At 39.8% G+C, this 17,274-nt stretch overlaps 1 protein-coding gene across 23 annotated transcripts in view; it reads right to left on the bottom strand.

Moving 5' to 3' along the window:
- dlg2 (discs, large homolog 2) overlaps positions 1-17,274 on the bottom strand; it is a 355,738-nt gene that overhangs the window by 22,297 nt on the left and 316,167 nt on the right. For 16 of the 23 annotated variants that reach the window (XM_084373899.1, XM_084373897.1, XM_084373882.1 and 13 more), the window contains 4 exons: positions 13,030-13,186; positions 9,318-9,420; positions 7,985-8,098; positions 7,421-7,465 (listed from right to left, as the gene is read on the bottom strand). In XM_084373899.1, the coding sequence (XP_084230025.1) occupies positions 7,421-7,465; positions 7,985-8,098; positions 9,318-9,420; positions 13,030-13,186 (419 nt within the window). The remainder of the gene's footprint in view (positions 1-7,420; positions 7,466-7,984; positions 8,099-9,317; positions 9,421-13,029; positions 13,187-17,274) is intronic. The other 7 variants (XM_084373888.1, XM_084373893.1, XM_084373883.1 and 4 more) reach the window with 2 other exon arrangements.

Below are 17,274 nucleotides of genomic sequence, written 5' to 3' on the forward strand. Positions count from 1 at the left end.
CCGGCTTACTTACAGTTACAGGAGGACGTCAGATGGTTGAAACAGGATCTAAGAAGCAAGGTGGAGTTCATCATTGTGGCCGCTGCTCAATCCAAACAACCCTCCACATTGTCTAACGCTCATTCCACTGCTCTAAAACCTTTGGAATCACTTTACAAACAAGCACTTAAAACACTAGACAAAAAACCCTTTAGACATCACCATTGCCATATCCTGAAAAAGTATAAACTTTTGAGCTGGGACAACCTAATTACATACAAAAACGTATACAAGATCATGCAGGGCTCAGCTCCTCCTCCACTATCGAGTTTTATTAAGTTCAAATCCTCTGCTATTAGAACTACGCGAGGTGCGACAAAAAAAGATTGCATAATCCTGTTAAGGAAAACCACTTTCAGCCAGGCTGTATTCTCATTCAAAGCATCACATCAATGGAACACACTGCCACAATCAATCAGAGAATCTCCTACATATCACTCATTCCAAGCAAATGTTAAGAACTGGCTTCTTGACACCCAAAGATGTGAGCACTGATGTTGATATTGATATTGTTGTCCGATGTGACTTGTTGTCCAAATGTGTATTATTAACGTGGACACACATCACCTTGTTGTAGTCCAAATGTGTATTTATTATGTATGTATTTACGGACAGTAGTATGTGTTTGTGTCTACCCTATGTGGTACAATATCTTATTCCATTGTTGTTCTTTTTAAAGGTTGCCTTGTACAAACTGGCAAAGGGACAATCGATGAAAACTAGTTTTTTAAGCTTATTCGAGTGCATTTACATGTATGTTTTTTTATACAATGTTTATTAATGTGCATTGTCCCTTTCAAATAAACTAAACTGAAACTGAACTGATTGAACACCTCTCGCTACGCTGAGTGTGCAGCTGCTGTTCCACTTGGCAGAGCCACCCTTCTATGCTTTCCCTGGTCCAGATTAGCCATGACTGGAGGTGAACTGATCCTCTCAATTGATACCCTGGTCCTGAGTGACGACATGTGGCCCACCCCCAGGGCTAAACTTAACACACAAGCCTGCTCCACTCCACGTGGTGGCTGCTGCTGCTTTTCTGCTGGGTTCCTCTGCTGCTGCGCTCCCTGGCTGTCTGCCTTCTGTCCTCACCCAACCTGCTGCAATCAGGGCGAAACCCTCCAGGTGGTTAGGCAATCAAGTGTGGCACCCACCCGGGGTGCTTGTTGTTGGCACCTCCATGCTTTGGCATGTCGCGGTGAACAGTGGCCGAACGTGACAGGTGCTTCCAGGTGTCATCCAGGTGCCTGCGTAATTGACATTACACCAGTTGCACTGCAGGTTATTCACGACCACAGCTCTGCCTCGTTGGTTGTTGTTCAAGCCGGAACAAATGACATAAGAAAACGACTGAAGCAGGAATTCATACAGCTCGTGGGAAGCAGGTAATCACCCCCCCTCTCCTTTCCGCGTTTCAGCGAAGTAAAGTTCAGCTTCTTACGCCAACTTTACATCTGGCTCGAAGGTTACTGTAGGAACAGAGACAGTCACTTTGTGAACAATTGTACTGACTTTTTAAACAGTCCTCCGCTTTTTGTAACTGACGGCCTCCATCCTTCTTGCGCCTTTTATTCACACCTGACCTGACCTGACCTGACGCTGCTGCAGGCTGCTGTTGTGGTCCTTTGTCAAACAACCACCGCACACGGAGAAGTGCAACACAAACTCCATCCGAGTTGGAAGTCGGAAACTCATATACACAGATGACATCACAGTAGTATGGCGGTCAGTTTTAACCTCATATAGTGTTTGGCTTGTGAAACTTGCAGTTTATCCAACTTAATAGCTGTAATTTTCACTTTCATTCAGTTGATTTGTGCCCTATAGAAGTCTTTGACAGTAAGTGCCCCTGTTACTGTTAAACTGTCATGTCAGCTGCTGTAGTTGCTTGTGAAGCACAGACTTGCCACTCAAACACAAGCGTCCATGTTTTTTCGGAGCAGATGCACTGGGAAGCTTTTAGACAGGAATACCAACTCGGAAATTCAGACTTTTGACTTGCAATGCAACGCACCATTATAGAGGGCAGATGGGGGGTGGTTTCTGTTTGTCACCTGGTAGTAAAAAAAAATTTCAACGTTGTATTTACTGCACGTTCCACAAAACAAACAATATATAACTCAAAAGTGATGAAGAGGTAAAAAGTAATTATTCACTATGTGTGCTGACATACTGCTGGCTATGTAAATGGCTGTCAATCAAATGAGTGTCTGAGTTCCGAGTGCAATGGAATGCACCCTTGTTTCACATAAATCTTCCACAGACTTTCATGGGTCGATTAACTCCCCCTACAGTACTGCTGAATACAGACAACCAGTGTCCAATCAGTCCTGTTTTTAACACATTTTTTTATAATATCAGATCCATACACAAAATCATCATCTACTGATCTACCTCATAAGAAAACTTTACAAGTGACCCTGAATATGGCACTTTTGAATGTTAGATCACTTTTAATCAAAATAATTCTTATTATTGACCTGATTTTAGATAATTATTGACTGCATGTTTATAACTGAGACATGGCTTAATACAGGTGGACCAGCAATGCTTATTGAAGCCTCATCATCAAACTACAATTTCTCTTCCCGGAAAGGTTATCCACACCAAATATGACCAAATTATTATTTTAGATGATTTTAACTTGCATTTGGATAATCAATCAGATTCTTTTGCTTCAGCCTACTCATAGCAGAGGCCACACGTTGGACCTTGTGATAACACATGACCTGTCTGCCAAAATTACTTTGTTGTGGATGTAGGCTTCTCTGATCATTTCTGTTTTTTTCACTGTCAATGGTTTTATACAACAGGATAATCCAGAACGAACTGTGAGGAAGTGCTATTTTACTACTGAAGTGGCTGCAAATGTTGTTGCTCTTCTACTTGACACCCCTGCAGACATTTTCCCCTCCTCTCGTGATCTTATTGTAGATAGTTTAATCAGTAAACTTACGACAACACAGCTGCCCCAATAAAACTGAAAAAAATAACTCTAATCCAGTACCCTTCCTGGAGAAACCACAAAATCAAACAATTAAAGAGAAACTGTCCAACAGCAGAAAGATGGAGAAAGAACAAATTAACCATCAACGATCACATTTTCCGTGAACAGCTGAATATCTACAATAAGGCAATTTAACATGTAAGACAACACTTCTCTAAATTAATAATCATTATAAGAGTTATTTCTTAATCAAAACCAGTAACTTGTTTTTTAGATCCCATTCTCACAACCTTTTTTAAAACAGATTTTGGATGAAGATTTAATGAATAAATAAACTATTCACTTCAGACAGGTGTTTTCCTTACTGCTCTGAAAACTGCTATAGTAAAACCTTATCTGAAGCGAAACAATTTAGATGCCTCACTTCTAAAAAACTACAGACCAGTGTCCAATTTTCCATTTTTAAATAACATTTTAGAGGATCTTGTTTGTTGACACATCATAGCACAGAGAAGGAACTAGTCAAGGTTGTAAATGAATTTAGGTCCAACATGGAGCCATGCGGGAGGCATGGCATGAATTCCCATAGCTATGCTGACAACACACAACTTTACATTGCTGTGTCTCTCGATGACTCATGACCAATAGATTCCCTTTTCAACTGTATTTTACATATCAAGCTATGGATGAATGAGAATTTTCTACAGCTCTATCAGGACAAAACTGAAGTCTTGGTCATTGGTACTGAAGCCCAGAGAGCCAAAGTCAATGTGAAACTGGAAGCAGTGGCATTAAATCCCTCTCAACAAGTTAAAAACTCAACAAGTTTAAAAAAGTTATCTTTGATCTGAGCTTTGAGCCTCACACAAGAAACATAACTGCGTTCAGACCACACAAGACAAATTATTCGGGCATCTCGATTACATACAAAGTCACTGAAAATCATTTGTGTGAGCTGAAAATATTGAACTCAAGCAAGGATTTTGTGTAATGCTGTGTCGTGAGAGCCTATCGGCGTTGACATTCACACTGACGTCATGACGTTAATGATGCTGATGTCTGGACATTCATGAACAGCAATGGAGGAGAGGATAATAATCATTAATAGTTTTAATTGCAGTCAGATCACGGCAAAATTTTTGTTTTGACTTCATACTGATAAAGCAGATTAATTCAGTCTATGTCTACTTGCTCGTCACAGTTAATATTTATTGATTTTAACACACCTATTAAGAAACTGCCATTCACCAGAGACAGATGGACAGGTGCCCGGCAGCTGAGAAATGGGCACTGGTCAGCCTCAGGCAGTGCAGGAAGCTGCAGTCATCCAGACAGAATTATCTTTGCGTTTGGTCTGAATGCACCATAAGACTGTCTTTAATCAGTATGGCCTGTTACGGCTCCAGCCGTATTTTGCATTTGTGTTGTGCTATTAATTTGTGTGTTTAGGTTCCAAGCTGAGTGAGAGCTCCTGTCTCCCTCCAAAGCTGATCTCCACTCATCAGGTCCCGCACGGCATTGGCCAAGAACAGGTGACGTGGCAGCTAGGGATTGGCTGGTACTTTTGGTTAGGTTAGGGAGGTAGGGTTAGTAATGTCTTTTTGTTCCTTTTCATTCATAGGGTTTAGTTAGATTACAGATCGGAAGTTTAGATTGGGTTTTTGTTTGTTATTTTGGCCTGAGCTCACCCTGAACAGAGGCTTCACCACTGTATATATATTGTCACTCACACTCTGTATAGTTGCACTTTATCATTATATTTGTAATTATTGTTGTAAATACACTCTTTGGTCATTTGTTTTATGTCACGCTTTGGCAGCCCTAGGCCGAGCGTAACAGGCTGCTTCTCTCTCAAGCCAACACAGAGACATTAATATTATTACATGCAGATTTGACTATTTTATTGCGCTACTTTCTATTCTCCCTAAAAAGATTATCACTCTGCTTTAATTACTTCAAAACTCAGCTGTGCATTGGACCAAACTGACAAGGACCAAAAAGAGAGCGCATGTTACACCAATTTTAAAATCTCTCCACTGGCCACCTGTGAGCTTCAGAATCAATTTTAAGATCCTTTTACTTATTTATAAAGCTCGTAATGGTCTTGGTCCTACCTATTTATCAAATTTGCTCTTAGCCTATGAACCGTCTAGGACCCTTAGGTCTTCTGATGGTGGTCTTATTTTGCAGATTGCATGCAGTATCAGAGTATCAGTAGCACATTTTTAAATAAATGTATTTTATTGGCAATTAGATAAAAAGGCTGAATATCAGATCAGATAATCAGCCAGACAGACAACCCAGTGTATATACAGTAGTAAATACACACTATATATCTATCAATATACTTTTGATACTTCCTGCAAAATTTTGTAACTTTTTTACCTTGAAATAACAGTTTCAAAATGATTTTGATGGTACAGTATATTTTAATAGTGTGAATGGTGTCTCTGTCACAGCCACTCTGCCCCCCTACCACTTGTTTCTGCACTATGTGTAGGATCTGTATATGTAGGATCACAGCTTTACATACATGTTTACTTCAGCATTCAAGTTTTCAACACATTTTTGTTTGTAGTTAGGCCCTACCTAACATCTGACAAACTGCTACAGACCTGTTATTTGTATTTGTATTTGTATATGTAAATTGTAGTGGTGTTGCACTCAGAAACTGTGGGGGGCGCCAAATCACACAAAATGCCAATTTCTATACCACAATGTTACTTTAAAGAAATCTATTGCCAGAAAATTACTTTCAGACTTTTACTAAAGTACTATTCGTATGGATGACTTTCGTTTTTACCAAAGTAATCGTTTAACATGATATCTTTAGTTTTGTTGAAGTATAACTTCTGGGTTCTTTTTACAACTGGTTTTGCAATACTACCTGTGTACTGTACATCTCAAATGCAGTTCATGTGACTTGATCCCTCTCAAGCAATTGTACTTCATGAATTTGCAAAGTTGCTGGAGTACCATGACTGTGATATCAGCATCATGGTACCCAGCAGCCTCTGCATGCTCCTTCCTGTGTCTCTGAAGGCAGAAGTCTCATCAAATCTTACATAGGTGTTGACTGCCTGTTTACATTTGTAAATCGTAAAGCACAACATCACTTGTGTTTTAAAACTGAAGACATATTGCACATAAAACTAGCTAACCCTGAAGTTCACATTTATCTCGTTCTATCCAGCCATGCACCCTGTATAGTTTTGGAATAATTTGTTGAGGTTATAAGAAATTTACTGCTGACACCTCTATCTTCACCTCAATACAATTGGAGTGAATGACATTCAATTTTGGGGGTTAAGAGCAATGACAACTTATATATGTAAAAAAAAAAAGAAAGAAAGAAAACACAAAAAAACCCATACTGTCTCTGTCCAGAGACAGTATCCTTGTTAATCTGGATAATCCAAAAGCAACACTATCAACACTTTACTTTACGACTATATTTACCTTTGGATAACAATAATAACTATACTACCCCCCAGAGAAAACTGATGACAGCTCAACTGAACATCAAAGGAACAGTTGACACAACAATGAAAATTCCGTCATTATCTACTCACCCCCTGGTCAAAGGAAAGTCGGTTGAAATTTTGTAGACCACAAAACATTTTTGGAATGTCACAGCAAAACAGCGTTGCAGCATTCTCCTGAACAAGTCCTGAGATCCCAAATTGATTTGAAAAGATGTTTTTTACACCCTCGAAGCACAGTCAAGCTTGTTTCAAATCAATTTGGGATCACTGGGCTTCTAGAGACTTGGATTAAGCCTGATGAGCTGTATGGAGCCATTTTTTTCACTTATATTTTTTAATTTTAAAACAAGTCCCCAGCTACTTCAGTTGTTTCGTAGAATGCTAGAACGTTGTTTAGTTGTGAAGCTCCAGCAATTTTTTGTGGACTACCAAAGTTGATTTTTCCCTCTGCATGGGGGTAATGATAATATGGGTATATGGGTATATTCAGGATAATGACTGAATTATCATTTGTGGGTGAACTTCCTCAAAATGCAGGTATGTAAAGAAGCAAAATAAAGACTTTATGAAGCAATTATATTGAGCTGCGACAGAAGAGTAACCATGTGTAAGTGTCTGCATGTACTGATGATAATATCACACCAATCTTAAGGAAAGCACATCATTTTAAATACATTTCTAAAGAGGAAAAAGAAAAGACACAATTGGAAGGGTCATGACCTGGGAACACAGAAACAAAAGGTAAAGTCAGGAGGGTTTCAAAAGTGCATGTACAGTGGAGTAAGAGTCAAACAGATTAGGAGAGGAAAGGATGAGGTGTGCTTTAATGCTCGGTGAAGAGGCGTGAACAGACTGTCTGTGGTCACATTCACTCAATGACCCTCACTTAGAGGAGCCCTAGTGAATCATGCTAAAGCTCAGAGCAGCCACAGGTGCCAATGGCACAAACCTGGTGCAGGAGAGTGGGCCCGTCGTGGTGAGCATAGAGCAAGTTCTGATGGGTAAGAAGAGAAAGCAGTGGTTAGTCCTAGAAGGCTCGAGAGTCCAGTTAGTCAGCACTAAGATGTCACCTCAGACAGGAACAAGGCAACGATTTTAATGAGTGAGGTGTGAGCATTTGATGAAACAGATTTCATTGTCATCCTCTTGATTACAGATGGCTTCAGATAAAAGTTGATGCTTCCCTACTGATCTTTCCCGCACTACGTATCACAGTCTCCTGTGAGACTGAGCAAAGTCAGCCTGAGCTTCTGAACTATAAAATGTGCAAAAAGCTTTCAAGATCCTAAAAAAAATAGGTCATGTTTTGGAAGCAAAGGCAATCTAACACCAATACCACTCTCTTGAGGCAGCTGTTGCCAATGATTGTGGCTCAGGTATGACTGATGTTCTCAGCATAAATCAAGGAATGTATGAAGGAACCCTGACTCAGCAGATAAAGCTTCCTCAATGTTAGGTTTTAGATAAAGGAGAAAGAGTCCTTGAAATAGAAACTTTTGATGCAAACACCCACCAGAGCTCCCAGGGCCTGGACACTTTGAGAATTTGGCACCTCTGAGACATTGAGAGGTCTCTGACCATGAGTCACTGTCTCTACAGCGCTCGAGTAGATAGTGCTGCTGCTGACCTTAATCAGAGGAGACATGTCACCAGTCAAAGCTGTCTGATCCACTACATGTTAACTGACAGAGGGTTGGCAGGCAGTCTTTGGTAGATGTGAATTAGCATGAACATGCCCTGCATGGGTTATTACAATGTACATGCTGAAGCTACAGGACAAAGAAAGCACAAACTAATTTAAAACAAATACAATTGTGTTTGTTGAATAATATGTTACCATTACATCCTTCTCAGAACTCTTTTCAGACTCACAACTTTCTGTCAGTAAGAATACTTCAAAGACTATGTTTAATGTATGGCACACAACTGTGTCTATTTAAAGATAGCACAGCAAGAGAAAATGTGTAAAACTGTTTTTATACTGTAAAACTTCTCAATCACTAATCAGATCACAAACTCAATAAAGACTACTTCCCATTACCACCCCCTACAGTAACAGACCCAAGCACATATTTTTTTCTTTTTCCAGATATCTGATTATTCATGATACTGAAGTGAACACTGTGCATACCTTTGTGAAAAACTGAAACCATTAATGGACACTTTCACTGAGGCTCATGGAGCTCTTATTCTGAAGGTGAAACCTGACAGAAGAATTGACATCTTAACTTAAATTGTATCCATAAGAGAAGGGTTAGGAGTGAGAAGTGAGAAATGACCTTGCATTGTTTCCCAGTTTAAGAAAGAGCTGGAAGAGAGTTGAAGCCCGCTGGAAGAATGTTTCTTGTACCACATAGATCCCAACATCACTGGGGCACACAACATAGGGGCAGAGCCGCCTCAGAGACCAATAAAGTCTTTAAAACACTGCCTCTTATTTATCTTATTTATAACATTTTTAATATAAAATCCATACAAAAGACAGTTTTCCTGCAAGGTTTATGTGGACAGAAATCCTAAAAGTATAGTATGTAGGCATCAAAATATTCTTCTAGGCTCTTATATTGTTTGTCTTTTGTCCCAGATACTGTGACTGGGCTGTTTCCAACAAATATAGTGTGGTCTTCTTATTTTAGCTCTTTATTTCACCATATCTGAAAAGAGAATTCTGTGGGATGCAACATTCAACAGAACTGAATACTGGAAGTGTTGTGACAGTGATATGTGAATAAAGTTAGCAGTGAAACACATGGTGAGCCATGCCTTGGCCTGATTACATCCATATCACTCAATGGGTAGGAGAGACATGCCTAAGCATTGTCCTGTGTATGTTTGTGTGGAGTCACCTTCAGGTCTGTACTGGGCAATGATGGTGACCACCTGTCCAGCTCCTTTCAGTGCCGCTGCAGCTTGTTCATGTGTTGCTCCTCGGAGGTCAATGCCATTTACCTGAAGAGGGAACAATCACAGGAATATTTTTGTGGAATTTCTGTTTTATTGGACAACTGCAACACAAATGAGCCATACTTTATTCTGCACCAGTACAGGTGTAATTTGTAGAATATAGCCAGAATCCGAAGGTTGCTCCAAAAACACAAGGGTTAGCAGGTAACCAGAATGAACAACAACTGCTGCCCTCTTGCTAACTTGGCTGTAGCTAGCTACCATAAGCTCATGGCTCAGCTAGCTGTGGAGCCAGTGGTCCAAGAATTTGCCTGGACCAAGAACTCGGATCACAGGGGGAGTCACCACGGGCGTCAAGGATTTATCAGCTTGAGAATGAAAACAGCTGGACACCAAAATGGGACCGGTCACTGCTCCCAAGACTGACAGAGGTTGGTTTGACAACCAAGGATACATTGCAGATCGTTTACACTAGGTTGTTGGTGAGTTTTATTTTGTCAATGTCTAGTTTGAATGAATTGTGTTTTTCGAGTTAATGCAGCAATTGGGATCAGTTGTGTTTTCTGTTTAGTAAGGAAAAACTATTTTGTTTCTTCACATTTTCTGAGTTTATTTTGTTCATTTATTACAGTAAAAGCTGAGAGAGCTTTTGCTGGCGTACATCTCCCAACTACAGGGGTTATCAGACTCTTCTTGAAGTACAAAGTAAGTATTATGAGATGGGATGGGCCAGGGCTAGCTGGTTAGCAAGCTAACTTCAGTAGATATCTTAACAAAGAACAAGGACATCTTAGACATAATGTCAATACTGTTATTTCCTTACATTCTGCTGATAATGCAAGTTTTTTTTTCCATAGCTCACAAACTGCCCCCTTAAATGGAAGGACTCTAGGAGTTTTCATTTCTATTTTATATTTATTTACCATTTTGAATGTATTTTTCTTTGTGTCTTTCATTTTTGTCACACCATCACAATAGCTGCTGCTGACACCAAATCTTCCTTGACAAAATATGAAGAAGTGTGGGCTCCATTTAAGCCACATTAAAATGGTCATCTCATAGAGGGAAATCCAAGGATGGCTCAGTTTCTGTTGCTTTACTCAAGATGATTAACACACTTTTATGTCTGACACTCTTCACCAGTTAATGTGCTGTCCTTCAGTGTTAAGACAGCTGAGGCAATGCAACAGACCAAAGAGACTCAGGTGTAAGTGCAAATAGAGCCAAATTGGACATGTACATAGTGTGTGTACAGATAGAGGAATGTAAGTCAATATGTGGGGATAGACAGGGGAAGTTGTTAGATTTCATAACCAGGCACCTTAACTGCCTGCTTTCCTCAGGGTTGACAGAGGTTCTGATTGGTTGCAAATTAACAGGTAAGCAGCTCAATGTTGATTTAACAATGTGCAGGTTATATAATACCACAACCCTACAATGAAATGAGGCAGTGTAATTTGTTGCACATTTTGGCAATAGTGTGGGAGGCAAACTGTTAAAATGAACTATAATGAGGAAGAACAATCACTTCCTACCAGCCACTGGAAGACGGTGTTCATCATCTCAGTAAGCCATCATACATACATTCAATTTTGTTATTAGTTGTACAAACAATGCAGGATAAATGGTAAATGGTCTGCATTTATATAGCGCTTTTCCAGTCCTCTCGGACAGCTCAAAGCACTTTACAACACATGCCACATTCACCCATTCACACACACATTCATACACTGATGCCGGAGGCTGCCATGCAGCCAAGGATACTTCGACTCGAGGATACTTCGACATGTAACTAGGGGGAGCCGGGATTTGAACCAGTGACCTTCCGGTTACTAGACGACCCGCTCTACCTCCTGAGCTACAGCCGCCCCAGGATGTGTTCTTAAAACCTAAGATTGTAAAGATACTGATTTAATGGGAGAATATGCTGACTAAGTCAGGTGATTATGACTCTACTGTGAAAATACAACACTGATGCAGTCTACTTCTCTTCTCTATGTGGCTGCTCAACACCTGAACACCCCAGGGCTGTGTGCTCAGCCCCCTCATGTTCACACTGTACACCCATGACTGCACTCCCAGACATCAAGAGAACTCTATAGTGAAGTATGAGGATGACACCACCATCATCTGCCGCATTATAAACAACGACAAGAGGTCATATTAGGAGGAAATCAACAATCGTGCAGAGTGGCGCACAGAGAACAATCTACTGCTCAATATCAGCAAAACCATGAGCTGAGTGTTGATTTTAGAAAACAGGAGGCAAAGACACACACCCATGTCTACATTCAGTGGAGCTGAGGTGGAGCAGGTGCACAGTTATAGGTTCGTTGGAATTACCATATTAACATATCTTAGTCATCACACATCACCACCCTGGTTAAAAAAGCACAGAAAAGTCTCCTGCAGAAACTTAAGGAGGCTAAATTCCATAGCCAGATTCTGGTCAACTTCTACAGAGGAGCATTAGAGAGCATCCTGACTGGAAACATCACAAACTGGCATGGTTCATCATGGCCCAGGACAGGAAGGCTCTACAGCGGGTGATTAAAACCACCAGAACATCACTGGTACCATCTACAGAGCATCGCTGACATCAGTGAAGCGAGATGGCTGCACAGAGCCCAAAGATACTAAAAGACAACACCCACCCAGCCACAGTCTGTTCACCCTGCTGCTATCTGACAGAAGATACAGAAGTAGCTGCTATCGTACCACCAGACTACAGAGCAGCTTCACTCCGGTGAGACTCAGCACTTCATTTTATGAAATAGTTTATTTTTCTCTGTGAATGTAGCGGAAGTAGTTTTCAAACCCCAGTGTTGTAGAGTCAAAACTCATTCAAAAGACGTCATTTACACCCTTTTCAAAGCCAAAATTTTCTCTGCAGTTGCCAAGCTAAAAGTGTAAGCAAGGTGCACAAGCTCAACTACGCATTTAGGGTTAGAGTATTCTGTTTTCAAATCAATTTGGGATCTAAGGGCTTATGGAGACTTGGATTATGCTTGACAAGCTGTATGGAGTCATTTTACTTTTTTTTTTTGGTTGTTTCTTTTTACATTTTAAAACAAGTCCCCAGCTACTGCAACACTGTTTTGCTGCGAAGCTTCAGAAATGTTTGTGGACTACAAAACTTCATCAGACATGCCATCGGCATGGGGCTAAGTAAATAATGATGGAATTTTCATTTTGGGGGGGAACTATTTACTCACCTTTAAAACCCCAGAATAGACTTACTGCTAACTACCACAGACACACTACACCTCTCTGTAGTAATGGAGAAATACTGCAGGAATAAAGAAATGCCAGCTTCTTAGTTTTTGGCCCTGAAAATGAATCCAGGCCAGTGGGACTATGACACTTTCTATTAATATGCAGGGACACACAGGTTTAGCAAGAGTCGACCATTTTAAAAATAGAGGGAATCTTGTTGAAACCCAGCTGCCCAGCCTTTGTTTTGATCAGTTTGGGCTTTTTGTGATCACTTATGGTATAAAGATTGTAACAGGTAAGCAGATTGTTTGCATTTGTATGTAGAGAGCTTGTATTTCGAGTTTTTAAAGGCTATTATACTCATTTTCAACACATGACACAAAATGTTTTCCAACACAGGTATGTGTCTATAAAATCAGCCTGAGGTGGTTCACTCACCGATAAGATCTGATCGCCTCGCCTCAGCTCTCCGCTCAGGTCAGCAGGCCCTCCTGCCAGGATGAAGGACACAAAGATGCCCTCGCCGTCTTCACCGCCCACTATGTTGAAGCCCAGGCCTGTGGAGCCTTTGTGGAGCACAACCTTCCTGGGTTCCCTATACAGACAGTTGAGATAATACATCAGCTCGGGGGAGTCGGTGGATTTCAGCATCTTCAGCTCAGGCAATGGATGACACAGAGGTGGGCAGCAACTGCTCGGTACTTCGACAAAAGCCTCAGTGATGCTTTGCTCAGTCTACAGAGCTCAAAGACTACTGGAGACCACAGGGGGATGGTGTTCTACTTAGGATCACTTGTCCCCAATTCAGTTCTGACGGAGAAGGAAGCTCATCACATGCTAACACACACATTGGCTTGCTTTCTCTCTCTCTCTTTCTCTTTCTTACACATGCACACACACCAGGATGCATGGAATGAGTACAAACATATACTGAAGGATGCTAGCTCCTTCAGTATATTTTCAGGGTACAGAATCAAATAGAGCTATACTTTAGGATTAAGACTCTCACGTTAAGACGATTTGGTTCAAGACATCCCATATGAAAATATTTTTGTTGTATAGCACTGAATTAGTACCTATAGTGTAAGAGATAACAGTAGGAGTGAAACCTACTGAATGGTGACAGAAGTCATTTCTCTTTATTGCCAAACAGAAGTAACATCTCGCAAAAGTAAACAGCAATGAAATCAAATTATTTTGAATTTCGGCATTTGCCTGCCATATTTAATATCAAGTGACATCTGACACATCTAAAAGCAGCAACATATTACCCTTCCAGGAGACAACCAGGTGTGGGAATGACATCATAAATGTAAGCAGCACACTGACATCTGCTGGTGAATGAATGATTTTCCTTGAGGCATTTATCTCTTCTTTCTTCAGAACTACTAGTCATATGTCATTTGTGGTCCACCAGTTACCCAGACAGAACCCCATACAGTGTTTCACTGTGAACAAAGCCTACCACCTACTTAAAGACACATCAGCACTCCAGTGTCTTGATTAAGCAAGCCAGTGTCATGTACAAACACATGCTGTTTTATGATAAAATGCAACATATCCTGTAGTGACAGCACCCCCTCTATAAATTCAAACCTTAAAAATAGACAGAATTAAACCATCCCTGACAACAGGTTGATTTGCATACATTCAGGCATTACTCATAGAGCAGACACACCCTGATTCTGAGCTACAGTATTTTCAACCATATTTGCAACCCTGTAAGTTCTATGACAAGAACATTTTCTGATCATGCATCCATGCAGTTTTGATGCGCTACAGACTGAAATTACATTTTGTTGAAGTTACAAATGGATAAGAGTTTACAGAAAGCTGCTGTGGGCCAGATAAAGAAATCATTCATGCAAACAGCAGAAGAGACAGATGTATATCCTACCTCGCACAATGTCTGTGAATAAACTCTATCATAGTCTACGATCATTCATTGGAAAACAAGCATTCAGTGATTTGATGCTGTTATGCTATTTTAGCTGAAACTTAACCAACCCCCTATGGTAAATGCATGATTAATCATGAATTATAAACATGAAAAATAGGTTTCTATAAATAAAAAAAAACGCAACTTCTGTGGTTCAACTTCATCTTGTTCCTCACAGTTAGATGTACCTGCAGAGATACCTAATGTATGAGGTCCAAGATGTAAGTCACAGGTTTAAAGTTAGCACCAGATTAAAATTGGATATTGATTCTTTGTATGGATTTGTACAACTGAACAAAAATGAAAGTATTGTCCTAAATTAAATGTTTTGCAAGGGAAAAGTAAGACAGTGCTCTTGTGTTTACAAGAAACATTTATAATTACATTTAAAGATTTATAATTTTAGATATATAAGTAGAGACATCATGTGTGATGAGGCTAACTCTATAGTTCATACAGGGGTCTAGTTATGGACATCAAATCACAACCTGCAAAAACTGAAATGTCTGAGCCCAAAATCCTGAATTTGCCTCCTACGGATTTACAATCTGTACATCATAGGACATCCTCTATTCTTAGAATCTCCATTCAGATAAGGAAAAACTTAAGGTCAACAAAAGCCTGGCAACGATTAAGGGGGCCTTCTGTTACCACTACTTTCATTTTTAAAATCTAATAATTTTTGATTGAAAAGTGAGGAAAAAATTATAAGTCATTTGTATTCTATAAACAGCAAACTACAAACAGCAACATTGTTGTGTTTAGGCAGTAAAAAACTTTCTTTTGCTATGTGGCAAACTGACAGATGATTGCTTCCTTTGATAAAATCATATACGCAGTACTGAACACCTTCTACTTCACTATTGAACAGATCTTTCAATCATTCAGACTTGCATGAAACTGTTGGTCAGCAGAGGATTCACATTTAAGCCAGATATGTGATCTATCAAATAATTAAAACTAAAATGAAAAATCATAACATGTCCATATTACTACTACGATGGCAGTGGATACCACTACTACTACATACTGCTACACTGCTGCTACTAAATAGTTACTGTGTTGTCTATATGTGCCCCTCCAAACACACTACAGGTATACATCTGTACAATTTGTAAATCTCTGAATACATATACAGATATGTATTAAATATAATACATCATATATTTTTTCTATACTGTAGAATGAAGTCATGCCATAACAAAGTGTCAGCTCTACATATCATGTTACATTCGCAGGGCATTCATCAAAATCTGATCACATCTTGATAAAATAAAATGGTATCTGAGGAATAATTGGAAAACAAACTCATTTTCTAAAGCGATGGATATCCTGCAGTAGAAACTCTACCATCACAAGGAGACTTTTTTAAAAGGTGGTTGCCCATCTAATTTAACACTGCAGTTAATTTTTAAGCTCAGTCTTAAAGCTGACAATACAGGTTCGTTTTTCATGATCCTTGAGTGCAATGTTGGTAGCCCACAGTCCCAGAGAGGTAAATCACCTAGGAAAAATGCACTTATAACCCATTTTTCTCCATTCACTTAAGACTAAAATTAATCTATTGAGCTACCAAGGTAACAGCAAAAACCAGGAAATGTATCAGCTGAAGAAAATGTACTAAGCTAGATGTTATAAAAAGCATAACAGCATTGTTGTTGTCTGTTTCTAAATTGAACACAGTTTTGCGATTATATGTTCAAACAAAAATAGTTGGTATGTGGTGAGGTATAGGCACTGGTAAGCAGTTTAAGACAACAAGTGAGGTCACTTTTTTCAGCATGCAATGGCCTCTGCAAACCAATCAATGATTTCCTATTTTCGTTTGGGTGCTTTCTATTGTAGTCAGTCGTCAGTTCAATTAATCATTCGAAAAGTACATTTTCTGTCATCCCTGGCTGGGGGGGCGATGCAACGCCATTTGTTTCCATCCCTACAGCGTGACAGCTAACAGCTTACAGCTGACTGAGCCAACAGCTGACTAACAGTTTACAGCTAGGCTAAACACACAGCCGGATGTTTCTGTTGGGAGGAACATGAATAGTTAAACAGTAAACTGCAGGTTTATGCCACAAAACAACAAGTTTACAGTAAATAAATACACTGAAGTACAGTCTGGAGGTAAAAATTCTTTGAGTTTGGAGTTACAGACACTTTACATTAGTGTACATTTTATCAATCTTCTGTCAGAGATGAAAATAACCAGATATGAGCAGTGACCAAGTGGTGGAGTAGCTTCAGGGCACAAAGACCTCTGCACAAAGACTGAAACAAATGAGACTGAGGCACAGAATTTTTCTCTTTTTACAGTTACAGATAACTTTTCATTTTGTTTTAAACCTATTTCTTGGTTTGGTTTCTTCGATGTAAAATAAATGTCATCATTTATTTCCTCAAAATGTAAATAGTAATTTTACTATGCCACTAATAACTAACCTGTATAGATGACAATAAAGTAAAGAAACATCCTTTTGATCGGTGATTGGTGTCAGCTGATAATGCTTCCAGCAATCAGTGATCATTGATCAATCCCAAAAATCCTGATATGGGCACCCTTACCCCAAAGATTCCATCGGGACTCTCGTGGCCACATTACGGACGCAATATGGTCACCGTTTTAGCAGCGCCCCAGAAGGCACTCTCTACTCTGCTCTGCTGAGAATACGCGCCAAATCTTTATTAGACAGAAGCGGTGTGCAGCCGGGCCAATTAGCACAGCAGATTGAGCCAGACAGGAAGTCAGA

Source organism: Pagrus pagrus, assembly GCF_965226575.1.
Source record: "Pagrus pagrus genome assembly, chromosome: 14".
NCBI lineage: Eukaryota > Metazoa > Chordata > Actinopteri > Spariformes > Sparidae > Pagrus > Pagrus pagrus.